Source organism: Toxorhynchites rutilus, chromosome 3 (assembly GCF_029784135.1).
Source record: "Toxorhynchites rutilus septentrionalis strain SRP chromosome 3, ASM2978413v1, whole genome shotgun sequence".
NCBI lineage: Eukaryota > Metazoa > Arthropoda > Insecta > Diptera > Culicidae > Toxorhynchites > Toxorhynchites rutilus.
Window position 1 is genome coordinate 116,132,646 of NC_073746.1, and position 25,503 is coordinate 116,158,148.

The following is a 25,503-nucleotide window of genomic DNA, read 5'->3' on the forward strand; positions in this document are numbered from 1 at the left end:
CTCCTGCTCTTTACCGATCTGGGCATTGAAATCCCCGATGATGATCTTGATGTCATGTTTTGGGCAGCGTTCGTATTCGCGTTCCAGCTGCGCGTAGAATTCGTCCTTGTCATCATCGGGACTTGCAAGGTGAGGGCTGTGCACGTTAATGATGCTGATGTTGAAGAATCGGCCCTTAATCCTCAGTCTGCACATTCTTGGGTTGATTGGCCACCAACCAATCACTCGCTTCTTCTTATTGCCCAACACGATGGAAGCTGTACCTAGCTCTTTAGTGTTGCCGCAGCTCTGGTAGATGGTATGACCATCGCGAAATGTTCGTACTGCAGATCCTCTCCAACACGCTTCCTGCAGCGCTACGATGTCAAATTTGCGGTTTTTCAATAGTTCGGAAAGCAAACGAGTGCTTCCGATGAAATTCAGAGATCGACAATTTCACGTCCACGAGTTTCCAGTCGTTAGTCCGTTTTCGTCGCCTGGGTCTGTGTTGATTAGTCCGGTTCAAATCTTCTTGTGTATCGTTCGTTGCTTGGTATTTTAGTGGTGCGGCTTGCAAGGCCTGCGACCAACCCCACTATATCGCAGGAGGACCATCGTGATACTGCTGCTTTACGTTCCGAGTACCACCAGGACTGGGCAAAGACGCTTATAGCGGCGTCAATTCGCTTAGAGGAGCTGTTTCCGGGTTTTGTGGCTTTTCTTGGGGACTGGCAATGACCAATGCTCATCCCACCACCCCCTAGACAGTTCCCCTTTACCAGTGCAAGCCAGAAAAACGATCCATGACGATAGAATTTCTGATCGAACCCGAAGCCCCCATCTTGGCAAGCGCCATGGTGACTACTTACATAATAATATACTCTATGCAAAATATTAGCTCATTCGGACTTCATTTACTGGTGTCGCCGACGTTAAAATTTGAGTTTTTTAAAAACCAAAAAATCACCGGAAATCAGGGTGAAAAAATGTTGATGCCAATTGTCTTAAAATTGCATGACTCGTCGAGATTTTCGCGCTTGGAATAGAAAAACTCGTGCCACGCTATGAAAAATGCCTCGAACGTTACGGCGATTATGTAGAAAAATAGAAAATAAAACGTAGATTACGAAAATCACCTTGTTTTTTGTCCTAACTTTATTTTTTCGCGATTTCTGAGGCATTGAAACTTATTTTTTGAACGACCCTCGTAGCTATGAGTGCGCGAAAAAGATTTAAAAAAATAAAGTTTTAGAGCCCCCGCACACTGCAGACTTTTTTTCGGCCGATAATTTGATCGGGTTGGGTTGTTAGTGCGCATACCGAGCCAACAAACCAGTCGGGTTGGTCAAGAGTGCGCACATTAGTCAGCTGTCGGCCGACTATCCTCGAACGACTTTGTATTTAGTTTGTGTTTGACTGTTGGAGTAAGCGGCGCACAATCAAAAGATTGTCCAGGAATGTTATTATTGCTCCCACACAATGGAGAAGGAAAATCAAAAAGAGATTTCAAGAGCATTGGGTGCATCCCATTCTCAGTGATTCGCACGGCACGTTTTTCGGATGCCAAGTTTGCGTAGGTCAAAATTAGCCAATACTGATCAAACAGATAGTCGGCCGATAGTTGGCCGACGAAATAGTTCGAATGCAATCAGGAAGCCTATCAAACTTCGGCTGATACTGAATCGGTGTAGTGTGCATATCGCTCCATACAGATGGGATTTGAGCGAGAGGGAGATAATGTTAGAGTGGGAAGAACTTAGCCTTAAAGCGACGCGTGTGGAGTAAGACAAAAAAGTGCACGAACAAATGCAAACGTCAACGGTCAAAGTCAACGTCATTTTCAACACGCAATCATAAATGCCCTTGCAAAGGTACGCACACACAGATGCATACATAGAGTTAATCAAAAGTTTCTGATAGCAAAATCAAATGCGTTCCTCCGGTAGTGAGCGCCGCCCGATGAGCCAGGCTTATGCGAGTCATTGATGGCAAGCATCAGAGTGATCGTGTTAAATAATTACGAAATAAAACTGAGGGTCGGTTTGGTACCACCTTTTGGAGGTCGTTTCAGGAATCCTGGCTTTTTCCAAATAACGGCATACCGTGCACTGCAGGTAACAGTTAGATTTAATTTATATAGCTTACTAGCTGACCCGGCGAACTTCGTCCTGCCCACAATTGCTTTTCGTGTTTGAATGTGTGTGCGGGTTCGATTCCCGTTCTGGTCGGGGGATTTTTCGTCAGAGAAATTGCCTTCGAGTTGCACGGTGGTCACGCGTATTCTAGAGCTTGCCCCTCGGAATACATTCAAGGCGTGTTATATGGCTTAAGAAATCTCAACTAAGTATTAATAAATGACCCTAGTTAATGCATACGTTGAGACGGCAAAAGTTCAACAGGGAACGTTAACGCCATTCAAGAAGAAGAAGTTTGAATAGTTTCGAATACTCACGTTCCCCGAAAAAAATTTTTCTGTGCGCGATCTATATTCGCAGTATACAATTTCTTTCTTGACATATACACCTGACGCAGACTGAGACACTTCCATCCTGATACTGACTGTTCAAATTCGTCGCTCCGTTCTTGAGTTAAATCGTGAGGAACGGACACCAATCCATGAACATCTTCTTGGATTGCACTAACGTTCCCAGCGGAACTATCGCCGTCTCAACGTAAGTATTACTTGCGTCATTTTTATTGGTAATACATAGTTGAGATTTCATATGCGAAATAACACGCTTTGAATGTATTCTGGAGTGGCAAGCTCTAGAATACACGTGACCGAAAAATTCGGTCGATGATAATCATATTTAATACACTTTATTGATTTTGTGAGGTGACAACGCGTTGTGGAGACTGTTTTATCGGACAGAGCATGTTTTCCCGTCACGAAATGCATGCCGATTTTTGCATGGTTCTTGCGAGTTTTTTGAAAAACAGACAAAACAGGAATCTACGTACTTCTTTTGTTGACAATTATAGAACAAAGTTTGTTTTGAAACATAGTTTTGTATGTTTTGAAACGGAACTGAAAATCCAACATAAATGTTCAACAGTCGGAAACTGCATAAAGTCAGATGCTGTAACGTCACAAAAAAAAATTTGGACTGACAACAAGCGAAATCGACTATGAAATATTCTCTAATTGATGATTATTGTAGGAAATTTTCTCAATTTTACTTTGAGATCGTTTGCTTTTTGGAAATCATGTGATTTATACATGAGAACGAGCGACAACCTGAGTTTCTATTGTGAGGTTTTTGAGGTTGTCACTTCACGTTGGAATGGGTCAGTAGTCAGAATTGCGGTGGACATTGTGACTCGTGTAATTAATTTCCATGGAATGAATGATAGCATTTCTTTACGACGATTGCAAGATCAATTTGAAAGGTCCAACCATCAAGCACCATCAAGTAAAATGAATAGTTTTTTATATCTTTTTGAAACCAATTGTCAGTTTCAGCGAAATTGCTACAACTCTCCTGCGCCTTGACACGTCTTCTACGTTCCCATACGAATCGGACGCAGTGCAGGAACAGTTCTCGATCTTAGCCCCGATTAATCTTCCACGCATGCATAACCCACCGGCTGGTCGTGGTGCCTCGCGAACAATAATTAACATCTTTGTTATGAAACATATAACCTACTTCGGAAGCTCCTCGCTACGCTTTCGACTGTCAGTCTAATATATTTCCTCCATTCACACATACAATGCATTCGTTTGTCATTATTAGATCATCTATCAATCAGAATGGCTCGGTGCTCGGAGTTCATTTCACTCGAAAATTATGTTCCACCGGAGTGATGCATACCCGTGATGCGAAACAAGATTGGAAACGAAGAGCAACATTTTTTTTTTATTAATGTATGTACTGGTTTTGTTCATTATTGTCGATTTGAATGCATTTTTCCTGTTCTCTGGTGAGCAGAGAACGAAGCGAAACGGAAGTGAAGGAAGTTCAACAATAGAGACGATAGTGAAAATGATAATAGTTTGTGTACCACAAGAGTTCGGCTTCGGGTCACGATAAGGTTGCCTGTTGCGCGTAGGAAATTCTTGCTCCCTACTCTATGCCCATTTGAGACCGATCGTCTCCTACTCTATGTTTACAAACATAAGCGTAATCTTGCATTGATTTACGATCTTTCTTTCTTCGTTTGGGTGCGAGAATTTGAAAAAGGGAGGGATATACTTGCCCGGCTTGACCCCTCTGAGAGAACTTCCGGCATTTGGGATTGCCCTGTTTTGAAATCGCTGATAAATGCCGCATTATGTTGCTTTGGTTGTTTCTTCTCTCGAGAGAGGTGATTGTTATCCACAATGTTTTGAGATAGAACAGATTTTTTCATTTAATTTCTAAAATACTTACGCAGTGCATTTCCCCATCTGCTCCAGACAACTATTTGTACGAAAATTATCAGGTATATCACAGTCGATTGTCGCATTTTAGCTCTCGTTGCACACTGATTATGCATCTTCACTCGAAACTTTGTCATACTTTTTCAAACCGAACTTAAGTAGTAGAAACTTATATACGATAGCGGCGCGCACGGAAATTGCATGAAACTCCCACACGCTGCTTCTGTTTTTCATGGAACTTATTCGTCCAAACTTCAGCTAAACTTTTTGCGCATTATTGACTTCCACGAGTCAGAACTTTCTTCTTGCATTTTTTATTAGCTCCGCTGCCCGTTTCTATTCGAGGTCTTCGCTTCGCAACCACACCCGGGAATCGGGTTGTTTTTATGGCCTCAGTTATGAACTGTTTGGGACAGCTGTTGATGGATTTAGGGAATTTGCATACACCGGTGGACATTCACATTCGTTCGAGCTGCTTCACACTCCCGTGCCGCCGTGGCTTTCAGGAAGGATTGTCAGCAGTCCTCCACCGATGGCACTTTTGATTGACGCCTGGTCTGGAAATAAAAAAGGAAACATAGGAAATTACTTTTAATCGTTATTATTCCGCCGGTGGAAGTGTAATGATGGATTAAAGCCATAATTGAAGGAAGCAGCCGCGAGGAGTAAAATTGTTTTATTGGTTCCGATCCAACGCCCGCGATTCCGATTCCCGGTTGTACTTGTTGACATTGCTTTTTTATGTGCTTAGAAGCGGGTGGTTTCGATTACGGTGCCGGTATTTATCCAGTTGTGGACTTAGCGATACATGCGGGGAATACATTATTGCTTTATCCATTTAGTGACGATCAGACTTATGGCGCGACCGTGTTTGAATGTCTTGTAGAATTGTGTAGAACAACAAGTACAACGAGTGGACGAGATTTAATGGTTGTTTAATTACGTTACAGTAAATTTTATGAACCATCCTGGCGAAGTTCAATTTTGTTACCAAATGTCAAGTATTGGTGACTCAGAAAATCGTGATGGTTCAATGATACTTCTAACCACAATGATTAAACAAATCGTCCAACAACCAACTTTGTTCGCAGCTATTTAATGGAAAGCGTTCTCCAAAAATAAACCGAAAATCGGACACGAATTGGATCGTTTGCGAAACAGCTTCCCCTGTTTTGGACATTCGTGGTTTGTTTACGATTCGGGACGCGTTGCGTGAGTTTGGTTGCCTCAGCTAATCTGGTTTAAAATAGAACAAACTGTAGAAACCCAAGGCAAACAACGGTCGAGCAAACATTGCACCACTCATTTGTGGAGCAAAAATCGAGTTATGATCGCTCTGTGAACTCTGACCATAATGGGGCATCGATGATGGATTGACAACCGATCGGCGCTTTCACTTTTCTCGATACTTTTATGGCGTTTTTTTTTGTTCACAGAGGTGTAAATCATTGTATATGCCAGCATGTGAAAGAAAATACATATTATTGATGGAAGCATTTGGAAGACAACTCATTGGTTGATCGAATTCGTGGCACTAATACGATACACATTACTTGAGTACTTCGGATCAACTGATCAATCGCTTCATATGCAGTGGATGTTCGAATTTTCAGGGGGCTATGTTAAAAGCCGAATAATTGCATTGCTTGTGTTTTTCCCAGTATGATATTCTATCTATCAGGTGCAAATAGAAAGCCATCTTGCTTCAAAACGTCAAAGTGTGAGGTTAAATACTTGTGAACAGCTTACCATCATTACGGTTGAATGCTTTTATCTGTGAGGACATTCTGGAAAGTTGAAAACATTTGAAGATACAGGAGGGGGAGGGGGACTTCATGGGGATTTTAAGCAATCGGAATTTGCCGAATTATTAGGCGTTACTCGGCAAGCCTTTTTGCATCGTTGGCGAATTTTAGGAATGTTCTAAGAGCACGGGAATCGATTGCTATACGAATTGAGACGTCAAACAACGTTTTTTTTTTGTTTGGAGCTAGAAATCGAACACAAATTATGCTTTTCATTTGAGCTTTGGAGGACAAACGTCCACAATATGAGTAAAGACACCATAAGTTGATTTTACTGCACGACAACGCTTGATCACATGTTACTTCAATCGTGAAAACATAATTTTAATCTTAAAACTAGGAACACTTCAATATAACGTCTTGCTCCATCCACCATATTGACGTATGACTTCGCTGTGCAATATATTCATGCTTACGAATAGAGCAAAATTATACTAGATTAGTGAATCGCTCCGAAGATCCAGCAGTTCTTCAGATGAGTAATGCGTATGTTATCAGAAAGATGAGAAAATATTGTGATTAACAACAATCGGCAATATTTTCTGGAAAACTCCGGACATATTGAACACACTGTCACTAAGGTATTGTTTGAGGATTCTCCCTTTACAAAATTTCACTAAATCCACCTGAAAGTGTATGGACGAATTTCATGCCAACTCGACTGGCCGTTGGCAGCACCATCTCAGATAGCAGTGACACGTTGTTGGTGTAAAGATATGGGTCATTTAAGCAACTTTGCATACTTGAAATATTCGAAAAATAATTAGACTACTTTTTGGAAAAAGCAAATTTTTTTTTTACAAAAATTTATAACTTGAAAACTATGATACCTACAAAATTCATGTCAAAGGATAAAATGTAGGAACTTGTTTAAATTTTCACAAAAATAGCAACAAAAAAATTTTAGAAAATTTCGCTGAAAAAAAATTGAAATTCATTTTTCTCAAAAACATATTTTTTTTAAATTTCCAAAAATATATAAATGAATAGCCGTTACAATTGCCAACAAGTCATCCATATAACGGAAGATGGGCACTTTTACAGGGAAAAAGTTTTCCGAACAACAACTTTTTCATGTTTTCTTTGATAAAAAAAACAAATAATCCTCATTTTGTTTAAAGTCAAGAACGCGATATAGTGCATTCGACAATGTTTTAGATCTTAGCTTTAGAACTTTCTATCTTTCATAGTTTTTGGAATATAAGTCATTTTTGTATGAAGACTCCTGAAAAAAATAATGTTTTGCTCGTTACATTTTTGAGTGTAAATGCTCTTCTAACTATTCTCTATTTAGAAACATGTCAAACGTGTGAATTTACACACCAAAATGTTACGAGCAAAACATTATTTTTTCAGGAGTAATTATACAAAAATGACTTATATTCCAAAAACTATAAAAGATAGAAAGTTGATGTCTTCGACAAAAGTTCATATTTTAACAAGATCTAAAACTTTGTCGAATACATTACATCGCTATCTTGACTTTTAGTAAAATTAGGATAAGATGTATTTTTTTCAGAGAAAACATGAATTTTTTTTGTGTTTTCCCTGTAAAAGTGCCCATCTTCCGATGTATGGACGACTTGTTGGAAATTGTAGGGGATATTCATATATATATTTTTGGGAATTTTAAAAAATACGTTTTTGAGAAAAATGAATAATAATTTTTAAAATAACTTTTTTTTTCAGCGAAATTTTCTTCAAAATTTTTTTTGCTTTTTTTTGTGAAAATTTGAACAATTTCCTACATGTCATCCTTTGACAAGTATTTTGTAGGTATCATAGTTTTTAAGTTATAAATTTTTGTAAAAAATTAAGAGAAAAAACTTGGCTTTTCCAAAAAGTAGTCTAATTCTTTTTCGAATATTTCATGTAAGCAAAGTTGCTTAAATGACCCATGTCTTTACACCCACAACGTTTCACTACTATCTGAGATGGTGCTGCCAACTCCTAAGACGAGTTTTCATGAAATTTGTCATATTCGAAGTGGCAAAAAACTGTGTTGTTTACGCTTCACCTTTTTGACATATACTGAAAAAGACGCACAATAACAGTAACTTTTCAACGAATGTCTGGAAATTTGATTCATTGGAATAATAATCAAGTTACGCCATCTGTTGTAAAACCGAAGAAACTTACCGGTACACCTAATATCTTTCAACGCTAAGGTGAAATTTAAGTGGTTTTAATACATAGTGGGGTAAAAATCGTGATTTTTGAAGATTTTGCTTGAATTTTTACAAGGAATTGTTTATATCTATAATTGCAGCGAAATCAAGGAAGAAACAAGTTGGATGTAAAAGAACAAATTGTGGGGCGGTTAGTTACCTTGAGTTTATTTGATAGAAACAATCAAGTTTAATATGAATTTTAAGGCTAAAATTAATAATAGCACATTAAAAATCATTAACTTTTAAGTTTCCAATTCCAAAATGTTATTTGAATCCACTAATTTAGATGTTCCCTATCAAATCCTGTACTAAATATTCTCATCTTTCAACTGGAAGCAACAGAATCGTCTTCGGTAACGTACTTTTCAATGTGGAACCAGTTTGAGGCAACAGAGTCCGGAACAAAACAAAGTTCTATTACTCTGTCATTGTTGAAATTCGAACATATGCGTAGATGGATTTTTTTCATCAAATATAATCGTCTATTACCTCCTGAGAGAATATGGATAAATTTATTTTTTTTCATGCGAGAAAAATGTTTTCTGACTTTAAGGGGATGAACCAAAAATTAAATTCTTCTTTTATATTCAAATAAAAAAAATATCTCTCAGCCACCACAGCAAGGAATCATACAGAATACTTTATTCAACGATATAATAGTTTACAGTTTTTCTAAACGAATTTTAATGTCTAGTGAACTTTTTCACGAATGTATACGAAGTTTCTATGTATAATATTTAAGGTACTCGGTATAACCAAAATATTATTAGCGTGGAAAGATTATAGGATCTTTTTCAAGGGAAATTAATTCCGACCGCAAAGGGTTAATATATTAATTTACTTTTCAATAATAAAGTTAGGTGGTAATATTCGGGTTTATGTGGCATTCGAATTTGAGGTTAATGAATTTTGCATGAATGTCGTACGAGTGAGTGAGACAAAATCAATAAAACGTAAAATAACCCAACTCTGATGTCAAATATGACGAATTCTATCAAGAAATCACGTATATCGAAACTTATCGAGTATCATTCGTTTCAACAAAATTAGCGATGGAAAGGTGAAATCCACCGAGCAAATGAAAACTCCTAGAGAGCAACGAATTATCGAAGCGCGATTATCATCATCCTGTTACACAATGTGCTCACCGGTCATGACACGTGCTCCTATTTCTAAACATATATAGACTAGCCACATGACAAACACACCTTTTTCACCGTAATCGAGCGCAGACAAACTAATGTCCCGATTAACCAATTTCGGAGGCCCTCCCCCTCCTAAAACTATTCGCGTGTCATCATAAATCACCACTAAGTAGATAATTTCATTACCTTTGTGTATATTTTCAAAACGCCTCCGACTTGTATCGCCATTTGAAAGAAGAGCAATAAATCCGTCGGATTCCATCACATTACGCCAGATGTAATAAATACGAGTAGTTTAAATCGTCTCCAACGCCGGTTCCACTTGCATCTCGCATCCCAAACACAAGTTGAACTGGCCGGCGATTCAGCGTTGATGCTTGTAGTTTGAGGTGGTTTGTACACTCTCCACTGAGTGATAAATTAGTGGAATCAATTGTCGCGATGTTCGTCACAACGTGTCGCCCCGATGATGACACTCGAAGTTGACCCCGGCGGTGGAGAAAGAGACAAATCGTCAGTATATCATTTTAGCTAATTTGACACAGCATAGCATTTGCTGTTTTCCCCGAAATTCCTCCCCAGCATGCACAATTAGCTGGAATCTATTGCTCACCACACAATAACAGTCACTTGCCGGAGGAATTTCTGCGAAGCGAGCTTCCTCGTATAGTGTCACATTCGCGACAAACCCCGGTATAAATTACGTTAAGAATTATGCCACTATCGCTACGGTTGGCAACGTCAAATGAACAGCAACGGGACATAATGTCATCATTGCCATTCGTATGCGGAACACGGGGAACCCATTTCCCCCCGTATTATCCTTCGAGCGGATAGTGGGCACGTTAGCGACTTTCCGACCGCCACTTGCTGTGCTAAATTCCACACAAAGCACCAGCATTAAAAATCGATACTCTGCGCTGGTTCGAGAGTTACACCCACCCAACAAGGTCGTCCCCACATATATCCCGTCGGCCGGTTTTAATCCGCGTAATGGCGGATTAACTTGTTGAAAAGGTGGAAAGCACCGATGTGTAACCTTTGCTGGAAGAAGGAGAAAGTATTTTACTTCGGAAGTGGTTTGGATTTTTGTTTTTTTCCGAGTAGCGCTTCTTTGGCGTGGGAATTGCGGGAAAGAACCTTCGGAGATTGATTCGCCAACATTGTATGCTCACCTTGCCAACGAAGGTGGAAAGCCTTTTACTGTGAAGGATTGGTTTATGGGAGACATGTTGTACTTATTTTTGGTTGTGCTAACGTAAGGACATTTATCACTATTCACTCGCGAGACGCGACACGGAACTAGGACACAACACTTATAATCCTTACAAACATTAAAATGGTTAAAATTACCTTTTTCGTCGACCGGTTTCGGGCTCGATGTTGCCCATCTACTGGACGGTGTCCGACGGTGAAAAAGGTAATTTTAACCATTTTAATGTTTGTAAGGATTATAAGTGTTGTGTCCTAGTTCCGTGTCGCGTCTCGTGAGTGAATAGACATGTTGTATTCATAGAATATAGAGTGGGCTATAAAAGCGGCTTCCATCGACTGTTTGAAAAGTGAATCGGTATTTTCATTTTGAGTATCCCAATAACCCAAAAAAAAATCCCAAGCACTGTACTGCTCTAGACAGACATAAAAAATTCAGTTATCACGGCCAATCATGAAATTGACTCAATTAGATTATCTTGATTCCATACTTTCACTATCGCATTTCGCCACGGATATCCCTGGGGAGTGGAAATAACGAGTCAGGCGTGACCACAATCTCATTGCATTTGCATTTTACTAGCTTCCCGTGTGTTCGCTTCCTTGCAAAAAAGAGACATCCATATCAGACCGACTGGGGAATGCCTCTAACCCTCCAACGGTGGACAGTTTGCTCCGCCCTGCCACATCTGTTCATCGCAATGATTCATAAGTTATGCACACATCAGACAACTCGGCTGATGACAACAGTGTTCGTTTCAATATTAGCTCAACCATTTTGAATGCACAAAACGTGTAGCTGTCATTTTATAAATTGAAAAAATAAACTGCAGCTGTCATCATTGGTTGGGAAGATAGTGTTCAACTTTCGCCCACCTACTACTCACTGTCGATAGTGGTGACCAAGGTACGGACGATGATTGCACAGCAACGGTAATCGAAGACAAACAAACTTTCCCAGCGCAATAAGTTGAAACTTTGGAACGACTAAATATACACGAGATAACAGCAGCCTGGTCCCGTCAGCGTGTCACATGCCCAATAAGGTAAACATTTGCATTTTTCGCTCACCGTGCTCTCCTCCCACATGTGATAAATGTCAACTAGTGGTGTGTCCTAATAAGGGAATCCTGCTTCTGTGTAGCCAGTTTCGGTTAGTACCTGTACCAATCGTTTGGAATGTTTTGCTAATTTTTAGTAGCTTTTTGAATCGTATGACTACGAGGATTTGGTTATAATTATCTTTCTGCAAAACGCTCTCACATATATTGGGATTCACAAACAATTTCACTTAGAGCCCTGCAGACCGGAGACTTTTTATCGGGCGATAGTTTAGTAGGGCTACTAGTACGCACACCGAACCAACTAAATAGTCGGGTTGCCTTAGTTTGAAGGTAATCGGGATGCCCATCAAACTTTCTTAACGGTCTACAGAATATACAGAATCGGTATAATAAAAGTATAAGCATACCTGTCTGTGCTGATCAAGAAGCCGAGACCAAATTATCGGCCGATAGAAAGTCTGTAGTCTACGGGGGCTCGTACTCTTATTCAAATACTAGCTGACCCAGCAAACTTCGTCCCACCCAAAATTTATTTTTCGTTATCACATCCACGTTTTCTCACTAAGCCCACGTTCAGTACTTCTACGAAAACTCGACATTATGATATCAGATTATTTTCAGACACAAATCTCGTGCAAGATTTTTCATTCACTTGCAAATTACATGTTTCTCCGTTACATGTAATAAATTTTTGATACAGGAAATATGATAGAATGAAGACAGCCCTAAATCGGACAATTCTTTTCTAATCTTAATTCTAATTAAAATCTATTTCCACTTTCGAACGAAGATCGATTTCGTTACCGCAAACATGCTAAGTTTAATTCCATTTGTTTGATTAGTTCGCGATTTGTGCAACAATCTCCCTCCCCCCTCTTTAGAGAGGAAAAAGGAGTGTCAAACAACCATATAAACATTTATTGCTCCCTAAAACTTCCTTATACCAAATTTGGTTCCATTTGCTTGATTAGTTCTCGAGTTATGCAGAAATTTGTGTTTCATTTCTATGGTAGCCCCCCATTAGAAAGGTGGGAGGAGTGTTGAACCACCTTAGAAATGTTTCTTTCACCCTGAATACTTCACATGCCAAATTTGGTTCAGTTTGCTTGATTAGTTCTTGAATTATGCAGAAATGTATGCTTCACTTGTATGGCAATTCGCCTCCCCTCAGAGAGAGTCTGTTTACCATAGAAACGTTTCGTGTCCCCTAAAACCTTCGCATACCAAATTTGGCTCCTTTTGCTTGACTAGTTTTCGAATTATGTAGACATTTGTCCTTCATTTGTATGGCAACTCCACCTTAGAGAGGGGGTGGAGTGTCTAACCACCGTAAAAACATTTATTGTACCATAAAACTTCCACATGCCAAATTTGGTTTCATTTGATTGATTAATCCTCGAGTAATGCTGAAATTTGTGTTTCATTTGTATGGCAGCCCCCCCTTAGAGAGATAAGAACCTTCCCCGACCCCAAAAACCCCTACATACCAATTTTCATGTCGATCGATTCAGTAGTTTCCGAGTCCATAAGAATCAGACAGACAGGCAGACAGACAGAAATCCATTTTCTATATATATAAAAATGGATTTCTGTCTGTTTGTCTGTCTCCGACAAGCGTTGTTAGTCAATTTGATGATTACGCTAACGAAATTGAGCTTGGTTCGGAAGTGGAAATGGATTTTAATGTGATAAAACGCACTCCTATATCGTCTTCTATCTATATAAATGAAAATGAATCGCCGAATGTGTTGATAAGAGCAAAACTCGAGAAAGGAATTGTCCGATTTAGAGCTGTCTTCATTCTATCATAATTTCTGTATCAAACATTTATTCCATGTAACATAGAAACATGTTATTTGCAAGTGAATGAAAAACCTTGCACGAGAATTGTGTCTGAAAATAATCTGATATCGAGTTTTGGTAGAAGTACTGAAATTTTATAGTAAAAAATAAATTTGAAGGGTAGATTAGAAGATCAATCAATGAACAGTTCTGCGATTGGACCCATGAACGTGCGCTAGTAGGAAAACGTGGATGTGATAACGAAAAATAAATTTTGGGCGGGACGATGTTTGCCGGGTCAGCTAGTTATATATATATAGAAGATAGATTGAATTCTTTTTTTTAAATCATTATATCTCGAAGCTCTAAATCTTCAGTATTTTCAGATGTATTTTTATTAGAACACTAGCTGCCATATAAATTATTTCTAGTGAATATGTTGGGTGTTAAATGAAACATTTATAATGTATTGTAAGCGTGTTCGAATGTTATAACGATCTATAAAATTAATCGAATGTGATCAATAAAACAGAACAAATGAAATGATTTGAACGAAAGTGTGCCTAATGTTCCTTTATTCAATGTATTTCATTAAAGTAACTGACATGTTTGATCTTTAAAAAGTTAAATGTAAAGTGAAAAAAGTAATATAATTTTGCATAAAGTAGAAAAATGGAATGAAGAAAATCAATATCAATTTCGTTCAATTGTTGTCTCGTTGTTGGAAAATACGCGTTGCCGTTATGAAGATGGACGGCTAGATTTATAACTGTTCATGAAGTGGGTCCAACGATACGTCACTTCAATGGAGCTGATGTACCGGCCTATTTGGTAGCGCATTATCGTTTTCATTCAATAGAGTATTCACATCGGTATTTTGAATTTAGTATACAGCCATACTGCTTCCTCAATTTACGGACTTGCAAATGTATTTGTTTTGCATAAAATTGCAGAATTCAATATTTATTCATGTGGGATAGTTGAGAGATCCCTCGATGAAGTGCGGAGAAAAAACTCAATTCCGGATCACACATGATGTAGAGCGCATCGCGTTTTCGTGGTTGAATAAATTAATGTTCAATAAAAGTGTTTTTTTTATATTTTCTTGGCAATTCACCCATTCCGTCTTACATTCATTTCATTTAATTTATTCATTACCATCAACAGGACTGAACATGAGTGTCCTAATGATACTTAATACTACAATAGCTGAGCAAAACATTATTGTGAACATTGTTTTGCTCAGCTGAGACGAATATGGTACTGTCCAACGATTGTCAGAGTCAATGTCTGCGTTGTTGATTTCTGTGAATGATTATCCGCCATTGTCAGCATTTCTTTTTTGATATATTGGACATCCGCGTACGCTTGTGATCGCGTCGTTGGTGCAATCTTTAGGAAAGTACCTCGTACATATTACATCCGTCATGTTAGGCGATAAAAGTTTCAGATCCATGCATGAACCATATTTGTGGTAACAATATCGAACAATCACCCATATCCCAGAAGTTTGAAACTCGACTTCACGATTCGATCGACATCATCTTTTGCATTCTTAAATCCGTTCGTCTCAAAATCAATCGTTATATGCAAATGTGGCAACCTTGCCTTGTCCCAAAACAAACGTCAAAATAGTTTATCCGTAGTCGTGGAGCAATTTACTCTCCATCAGATTGGCAGACCCTGAAACAAATTCAAATTTTTAAAGTTCAAATGAAAATGATTACTCGATGTCGTTTAAACGCATAGAAGACACAGTTCTGACCCTAACTTAACTTTTTTTCTTTGAATTTTCTTTGCATTTCCACGAAAACTTTATCTATAATATAAAGTCGTCACCAGAAACAATTTTCGTTCAAGATTTCCCCCCACTTGTAGAGAATGTATTACTTTTTCACATAGAACACATCTGAGTCGAACGGATTACAGAATGCAAAATTGCAATCCGTTCGGGTTATTCTGACTCGATTGGATTTCAGAATACAGGTTGATCAGTAGACATATCTGGAATTTCTAAGGAAATTACCCCACCGATTTCCACAGAGCCTATCGATTTTGTAATCCTCGCGTCTACCATTCAACCGAATATATCCTGCAGTATATGGGACCGAATCCGACAGGACTTAATGTTTTGTTTGAACACACGCTCTCTACCTTCGCGCATATGTCGATCATAAATTGTTGGAAAAGCTCACATCGTAGAATGGCGTTGCACTGATCATATCGAATAATCATATGATACAATTCAAAATGAGAAATGATGTTTATAATGAATGAATTACCTTTGGCGGGGTATTGTTGTTTATAGTTTATGCAATATCCGTCTTGTCCCTTCAGAACGTCTGGGGGATTTTTCGTCTAAGAGACCCTTCTGACTTGCCTTATAGTCACAAATGTTCCTGAGCTAGTCACGTAGAAAACTAAAATGATTGAAGTAATACTACGATGATAAGGCGAACGTTGGGAACGTTAGTGCCATTGAAGAACATGGACAGAGTCGTATGAACGATGTGGGTCAACGATGAATTCCAGATAATTATTTTTTCTTCGAATCACAATTTCTCGCGTCATTGTGCACTCGCCTTCTATGATTCTACCATTGAATCTACACACATTGCGCATTGAATCTACACACGTGCTCTCCAGCAGGTGTTTTATCAGGATTGATAACAATAGTGTGATTGTCATTTTGAGAACCGAGCAAGTGTGATTTGAAGTATTTCAATAATTTGTTGCGCTCATTCACGTCTGGCTTTAGGCGAAGTAAGGTTACTCTCAAATATGTGGATGAAAGTTCGATGTAGTGGGCGTAGCGCCATCTGTCATTCAACAACATAAATAAATTCGTTCTATTTGAAAAACGAACGACAGTTAAATCATTTGAATGTTGTTTATATAAAAATACTAAAATCACTATTTAAAATAGAGTAAGGGAGTTTAAATTTGTGGTTATATGAATTGTTTGAAGGCAAATTTAAGAAAAAAAAATTTAGATTTTTTTCTGCATAGGGTCACCCTATTCGTTATCAATATATAGTAGTCGGTATCCTAGCGGTATATCATATAGTTCACAACCTATTCTCATGGTTGCCAAGTTTCTTGTGCATAATTTCATCAAAATCGGTCGAGCCGTTTTGGAGGAGTTTGGTAACAAACACCGTGACACGAGATTTTTATATATAGACTTCTCGACAAAAATACTCAATGCTCAAATTCCTAAATATTGACGGGTCTTACATAAAATGAAAATATAGGGTTGGGGTAAAAGAAATGTCGTATTTTTGATCGAAATTTGACGCTTTATTTAATATACTTAAAATTATCCAATTTAAGTCAAATATGCGCCGATTTGTTCGCAAATTTGTTGCCATTTAGAAGGCAACTTCATAATCCCCCCCCCTTATAAACCCCCCCCCCCTCCTTATTTGCAAAAAAACTCAGACTGCCAGTTTTCGCAAGCCTCTTTTGAGGCCAACTTAGTATCACCAAGAGTGTTTTGCATGGACCGGAAGAGATGACAATCACTTGGAGCCAGGTCCGGACTATACGGTGGGAGCAATAGGACATCCCATCCGAGCTCTAAAAGCTTCTGGCGGGTTATCAAAGATGTGTGAGGTCGAGCGTTGTCCTGGTGGAAAACAACACCATTCCTATTGATCATTTCTGGCCGCTTCTGGTCAATCGTCTGCTTCAAACGGTCAAGCTGCACACAGTAGAGCACCGAGTTGAGGGTCTGGCCATAGTTGAGCAGCTCATAGTGGATGATTCCCTTCCAATCCCACCAAACACACAGCAAAACCTTCCTGGCCGTCAATCCGGGCTTGGCGATGGTTTGGGCCGGCTCACCGCGCTTCGACCACGACTTTTTTCGCTTTAGGTTGTCGTACGTGATCCACTTATCATCACTTATCATCACCATCTTCTTCAAAAATGGGTCGAGTTCGTTCCGTTTCAGCAGTGCATCGCAGGCGTTGATTCGGTCTAAAAGATTTTTTTGCGTCAACTCGTGTGGCACCCATAAATCCAGCTTTTTTTTGGAATCCAATCTTCTGCAAATGGTTCCAAACGGTTTTATGGTCTATACCCAGTTCCTGCCCAATCGAGCGAGTGCTCACATGTCGGTCTACTTGGATGATTTCAACGATTTTATCGGTTTCCACGACGATTGGCCTACCTGTACGGGGTGTGTCTTCGACAGCCACTACATCAGAACGAAATCGATCAAACCAATGCTGTGCTGTGCGAATCGTTACAGTATCGGGTCCATAAACTACACGATTGTTTTCGGCCGCCTTCGTTGCAGTTTTACCTCGCAGGTAGTAAAAACGTAAAATATGGCGAATTTCTTGCTTGGTAGACTCCATCTTTGACGCGCTATAACTTGATACTGAAAAGGACAATCACAACACTGTCAAAACGACACTTGTAGCACAGATGGTCGTCTTTAAATAGCCATATAGTATGACCCGATGCGATAAGTACAACACAAGATATGTTCAAGTGTTGCCATATATTGACATATACGACATTTCTTTTTCCCCTACCCAATATTAATTTTTATAGACTGACGCAGAACTATGCGAAATTGTACATTTTTGAGAAAACTAACATAAAAAATAGGTAGAATCTATTCTGGCAAATCTGGATTAAATATTTTGGGAAGATTACTTCCAATGAATCTCAAAAATAGCCATATCGAATTTTCAATATTTTCTAAGGAAAGGTGTCACAACTAGTGATCCGGTTGCGATTAATCGATTAATTAATCGAATACTCATCGAACGGTTACTGTGCATTCAATAATCCAAGAACAAAGACGAGATTTATGAAATTATCAAATTCGCTCTGTAGTCATTGATTTATTTACTATAATTTGTGTCATTAGTTTTTTGTAGTCTGTATATTTTTTGGCTTTAAAACCTTTAAGGTTTGTAGTTCATTTGCCTCTAAAATCAGTATTCGATTAATCGTATACTTGCGAATACTGACTGTTCGATTAATCGAACACTGACTACAAAAACCGATTATTAATCAAACGATTACTGCACAATCAATGATCGAATCGAACCAATAGTTTGCCTCGAATATTCTATTTAGAATTCAGAGAAAAAATAAACCTTCGTACGACCATAGCAGCGCGGTTTTTGTAGTCAGTATGCGATTAATCGGTTAATTGAAACGGGATCACAACACTGCACAATGGTCCATGAAACAAATTGAGAGAGAAATTTGCATCTAGAGCTCCACAATAATGTTTTAGACAAAAACTCTCTTCGACTAAATTATTACATATGATATGCCCATGTTTGTATAGGAGACAAATGAACAAAATCGCCCCTTTTCCTTGTTTCGCATCCTACACAATGTAATACGTTTGCTCAACATGCAAACAAACATTTTTTGTTCGAAAACATTCGAGCAATTTTGAAAAAACGTTTCCGAAAAGTCACTGTTTGTCCGCATAACAGACGTAGTTTCATACAGCTTTCATACATCGTTCGAAAATCAACAATTGTCAGTATTATGTGCTATGAGCTAAATCTACATTTGAATCACATTCTTGTCTGTCACGATAAAGGGCGAACACGAAATTATTGCGACACCGAAAATGTCATGCCAATGTTCTTATAATGGTTAGAATCAAACCAAAATTTTAGGGTAGTTTTATACATATATTTACTTCAAAACTCAAAAGAAAAGTTAATTGATGGAGCCTTGAGTGTAAAATTGAACACATTTTCGCTTGATGCCCTCCATCAAAGTCTTTACAGTGTCATCCGGTACCAGTTTCTCAGTTTTTTTCCATTTTCTTAACATGTCCTTCTCGTCTTTGACTGTCTTCTTGCTCTTCCGAAGTTCCCGCTTCATTATTGCTCAGTACTGCTCCACCGGGCGCAGCTCCGGACAGTTTGGCGGGTTCATGTCCTTTGGAACAAAATGGACAGAATTGGCCTCATACCACTCCAGGACACTTTTAGAATAGTGGCATGATGCCAAATCTGGCCAAAATAGCGGAGCTTCGTCGTGCTGCTGCAAGAACGGCAAAAGGCGCTTCTCGAGGCACTCAGATTTGTAGATCTCGCCATTTACTGTGCCCTTTGTCACGAAAGGCTCACTACTCAGTCCGCAAGAGCAAATGGCCTGCCAAACGAGATATTTGGAGGCGAACTTCGACATTTTCTTCTTCTTAAATTTGTCGATCACACCGAACTTGCTCTTGCCGGTGAAAAACTCCAACCCCGGAATTTGCTTAAAATCGGCTTTTATATACGTTTCGTCGTCCATCACACAGCAGCCATATTTTGTCAGCATCTTCTCGTAGAGCTTCCGTGCCCGAGTTTTAGCCGTCTATTGTTGCCGATCATCGCGGTTTGGGAAGTTCTGTACCTTGCATGTATGTAGTCCAGCTCTCTTCTTTGCATTCTGGACGTAGCTCTGCGACATGCCGATCTTTTTAGCCAAATCACGGTTTGAGACGTTGGGATTTGCTTTAATCATCCGCTTCACCTTTCCCTCCGTCTTTTTGTTCTCCGGTCCAGGTTTTCTTCCAGCTCCTTTGCCGTGTTCCAACGTCAACCGCTCCTGGAACCGCTTCAACACCCTGGAGACGGTTGAATGGTGAATGTTCAACATTTTTCCCAACTGCCGGTGCGACAGGTCAGGAAATTCCAGGTGTTTGGAAAGAATTTGTTCTCTCGACTCGCGTTGGTTCACCCTCATTTTCGTTGAATCGAAAAACACGACTTTGAGTTTGACAGCATGTAGACAATACACATCAATGAGAAAGTGTGCAAAATTTGGTTGATTTTTACCCAATGGTAAAAAAGTTATGCCCTGTTGAATGTTTCGCAATAATTTCGTGTTCGCCTTTTAGTGTATTATTACTTAGTGTTTTCTAATAGATTAATATAAGAAACCATTGAAACGCTGCTCATATAATTATTATTTTCTGTACACGATGAACAAAGAGAAGCAAATGGTGTTTTTTAATGTTATAATTACCTAAATTTCTGCATTTGAATCTTCAAGTAAATAATGAAACAATCAGATCAGTAGTAAAATTAAAATAATATATTGGTTCTTAGCATAACTCCTCGGATTCAACATTGAGTTATTCCACATACTCAGCATTTACTCATACCGTTGGAGTAAGCCATTTCACCATCTTTATGCGATTGATCGTGATATTGGTAAATCATGTTGCTAAAATTACCAACATTGCAGATTGACAAATTCAATTAATTGAAAAAAACACGAACACGAGCTGTTCTTATCATATCCCAGAGTATTCTTCAGGAAAAAGTACTATCATGGACTCGCAACAAATCAAGAGCACCTTTTCTAGACATTTCACTAAATTTCTTCTAAACGTTTTTTTTTTTTTCAAATTGTGTACCGAACACGATTTTTTAAAGCTACTGGTGAAGTTTCGCACGATTTTTTTGTACGTTCCTATCCCACGCGCAAAAGAATGTTTGCCTGTATACATACTTTGGATCAAACTATCGAACAACCGGAAAATTTCAAGCAAAAAAAAATCCCGCGTTCTGCTTTGTCGAATGACATGAGCAATTTGTGCTGTAAAAAGAGCAAAAGATGAAGCGATAATGATGCGACATGTCACGTTGCATCGAACGGAGACATAAATTACGTGACAGCGACATTTTCTGTTAGTGATACTCCAGACAGTTATCAGCAAATTTTATATGTTTCGGCTGAGAGTTGATTTGAAAATATGGCTGCTTTGGAGTGGAGTCTGTGTAATGTCGATACTTTAATTATGCGTTTATAGAATAGGATTTGTATTGGTTTGTTAATTTGGAAAACTAGAACTGAACCTTTCGTTATTAGCGTTGAAATAAGCCATTTTCGAATCTTGCTACCGCTGTTGTCTGGTCGTTAGCTGAAGGACTGGGATGACTTTTGGCTTCTTCACGCAGTTTCTCCGTCAACGTGACTCAACAGTCAGTCGGGCGTTTAGTCGCTATCTCCCTCTACGACTCGACCATCTCATTTCAGTCTCACTCGTCAAATGAACTTCATTGCATTTTGAAGTAACTCCCCTCAAAATGAATTTGTTTCAATCTCTCATGTATCACGTATGCATGTATCGATGTTTGAGTTCAACGGGGTTTGGCACATACTACAGATGAGCTAGTTTTTTTCTTATTGTACACGAAAATTACTCACACGTATAACATAGCGCGCAATGTTGTGTTCAGAACCACTGAAAAATTTGTGAAAATTGAACTCGGAGACAAAGTGAATTAAAATTTGTTTTCGAATTCCTCCCAAAATGTACGCTATTTTGCACGCTATTTACTAATACTAACGCGAGGACCTGTATAGCATACCTTATAACAGTCTAAGTTCGTTGGTTTGAGTTCACATTGGGTGGACAATGAACCGTCTATTAATGGTGTAACTACTTTTTTGACGTAGAACTACGTCTTCCATGAAGGGTGCCAAATCAGAAAACAGGTCACGTTTTTATGAAATAAAGTTAACGTTAATAACTATTTTTGCCGTGAACGGATTTTGGCGATTTACATACTAAACGAATCGGAAAATCCCTAAGATTTGTTTAATATGCTATACATTAGAATTCCTTGGTATGTAAATGGTTAAAATTCATGAAAACTTTAAGCGTTTCCATTTTTCCATACATTTGTTCTGTCCATTTGTGTGCTTTCCCGAACAGAGATATCAATAACGAGCAACTTATCGACGACCAACGGAGGGGAAATCGTAGGATTTAAAGTCTCCGTGAACAAAGGAAAAGAAGAAGAATGAAGGGGAATACTTGCCTAGAGTATAAACAGTGGATCTCGCTGAGGCAAACTTTCATTCGGCATCGGACTGTTGAACAATCCAGTTCACTTTGCTTTCGCTGCGCTTCGATCTAAGATTGGACCCCACCAGTGGTAATCCAACTTGGATATCGTCGTTTGCATTTTCTGTTCGATATTCGTATCGTGTGTTTTTCTTCCCGCGTCATAAATTGGACGCTTCGCGTAGTGTGTGATGAGCCAGAAGAAGAGGAAGGCAGGCTCGAGCTCTGCAAAAAACGAACGCATTGCCAGCGGCAATGAAATTTCGAGACAAGCGTCAGCTAATGATGCACGCGATGTTGGTGCAGTGAAAAGCGCTCGCTCTGAACCGAGCCTTCGCGAGTGTGACACCGCATCGATCAACAGCGAATCAGGCGATTTCGGCGAGTCGGTCGAGAATGTAAACGCCGTTACCCAGGTAGTAACCAAAATGAAGCTCCCCCGCTGGTGGTGTGAAAGCGATCGCTCTTGACAAACTCATCAGCGAATTCGCATCGATGGCTGTTACAGCAGAGTACAAACTGTGTGCCTTTTTCCAAGCAGTTAACATTGTTTATTTTCCGTCATCATAAGGGCTTCTTTGGTGCCTTTGAGAATGCATCAATACATTAAACTGACATTATGGCGAAGCAGGCGTTACGGTTGTGCTTCAAAAAAATATTTGGGGAATACCAAGCAGGTTGAATGTCTTACTGGAATGTTATATGTTATTTAGGTTCGCGTGCCAGTCACAAAACTGTCTTCAACTAGGATTGCATTTGCGCTAATATTGATCATAATGGAGCATTGCTACTGTTTTCGAGGTTGTTGATATTAACAAAAAGAGTTTATTTCGCTTGTTTAATCACCGAGAAAGTGAATGTCGTTCTGGAATTTTGTATGTCATTAGGTTTCGCTTGCCAGTAGCAAAAATTCCTCCACTAAGGGTGACAGCTGCGCTTCTTTCGAGCATGAGAAAGTAATGGAACTTTTTTTTGAGGCCAGTAATATTAACACATGCGTTTCTTCTGAGAATAGCACAAAATAATGAGAAGTGTTTATATTCCTAGTAGTTTCAAGTCATCAATGTATGGCTCTGTATACATGTTATGGTCAACGCTTGTTTGGCGCTTGGTTTACGCTTAGTTTGTACGAACGATGCCTAGAGATGCGATTCCTTTGAGGCAATACTAAATAACATGTAGCATGATATCTGATACTTGCAAGTGTTATCATTGTTGTTGTTTCCATGCGGTGCCAAAGATATATTGATGTCGTTATGAGATGTGGAATAATGGTGCTGGTATAACATGTATATAATCGACTGTAGCCGAGTCTATGTCAATTGCGAAAAAGGCTACCGGAATAGCGATCGAGGTAAATTTTCAATGCATTGACATGAAATAAATTACGACAAACGATCAGCTAGTGTATTGTTTCGCGAGGACAAGAATGAATTATCAATCAATTATCGTCAACTGATTCTACAATGAAAGAAACATTTCAGAGATTATTTTACTAAGCAGTTGTTTCGAAAATTTCACAGCATTATAGAATAATATCCGAAGGTATAAACAAGCGACTTATATAAAATAACAGCGTAGTTCTACGTCAACAATGCGGTCGTATCTTGGACACAACCTCCTATAACTGATTTTTTTATCAGAAATCAAGCTTTCGTTCACTTATGTGGACGTAAAAATAAGGACACAGATAAAGAGATTCGTGTCAGAGTCAAGTAGAAGTTTGGATTGAAGTCAGTTGAATGAAGAGGCAGATTTGTATTCATTAGTCAAGTCAATTAGAATAAGTATTGACTAGAATAGTTCATCAGGCATCCTTGCTCTCAACACTCGTCAATTTATTTTCTAGTCAAATAATTTTCTAGTCAATTCCCTATCTGTTGACGGCGAATTCCGAAGTAGTCCGAGTCGAAGCGAAGCTACAGAGAGGAGAGTCGATCTTCATTTTTCATCTTCGTAGATTTCGGGCCCTGGTCACAACAACTTGGGAACAACTTACATCTTATTCATTGAGTTGTTAGCAAATATTATCTCATCGTCAGATGAATGATCTTGTTCGACCCTAACATCCGAGTTCAAACAGCGGAAGATTCACTCATTCCCTGCAACCAATAAAAATTTGCTTCTCAACAGTGTTCGATCGAGGAAGCGCTTGATTGGCCAGTACTTCCTGACTCATCGATGACGCGCCCCAGTCTTGATTATATTTCCCCACACAACATTCAACGTTAGTGGATAGTTCATATCTTTCAATAAATATATGGTTTTACTCCATTCTATTGATCTGAGTGCTCTCTAGATTGGTTCGAAGAATTTTCGCTGATTCCTCGCAGCAGAAGCAGCGTTCGCGACTCCAAGGTTTTTCGTTCCGTTCCGATGGGGGATTTTTCCCGCATGACGCGCACGTTTTGTATACGAATGTAGACCACTTATCCAGACTGTAAACAGAAGTGCGCGCTTTAAGCCAAATCACGACCGCACCTAGTTTATCGCTGTTTATCCGACACACAGTCCCGGAGTACCATACGCGCGGCAGCCAAGGTGGGGCCCATGGCAGACCAAACCCTCCAGCTACCTCTTGGGTAATTTTCATTCCACAGAAATTACGGCAAAACCGAACCGTATGACGTGTGGTGATTTAGAAAGTATTATTAATTTAATTACAGTTTTCCTTCGTTCCCACTGTCCACACCGCTAATGACTAAATCAACAGAAGCCGCCGATGGAAGATGAAAGCGTATGTTCGATGCATAAATCAAGCAAACAGAAAAATTCCATCAAACTACCGATTTATTCATGACTGCAGCAGCATCGATTTCCGGAACGAGCGCGAAACGCAACGTAACGGACTTATTTGTCACCCAAGAATGTCACCAAAGTTGAACACATCGTTCAACTTTGGTGACATTTGCTAATCGTCGAGGTGGAAGGGGACTTGTATGTATACACAGTTTTCTCACTCGTAAAACTTGCGTTCACTCAATTTGCCCCGAGAGGGAACTGACGTTTGGAAGCGTTAATTTAAAATTCAATGAAGCAAGACGGCGGCAGCCTCATGTCAAGACGTTTGACTCCCTCTCGTGTGTTTGTGTATCGACTGGCTGCTCGTTGCCGTCGATCATCGCCTTTGGGGCCTCTGATGGAGTAGAGAA

General features: G+C 39.2%; 1 protein-coding gene across 7 annotated transcripts in view; it reads right to left on the minus strand.

Moving 5' to 3' along the window:
* Positions 1-25,503, minus strand: part of LOC129778542 (vascular endothelial growth factor receptor kdr-like) — a 139,568-nt gene that overhangs the window by 75,399 nt on the left and 38,666 nt on the right. For all 7 annotated transcript variants that reach the window (XM_055785502.1, XM_055785503.1, XM_055785506.1 and 4 more), the window contains one exon: positions 4,350-4,896. In XM_055785502.1, the coding sequence (XP_055641477.1) occupies positions 4,350-4,476 (127 nt within the window). In that variant the 5' untranslated portion in view covers positions 4,477-4,896. The remainder of the gene's footprint in view (positions 1-4,349; positions 4,897-25,503) is intronic.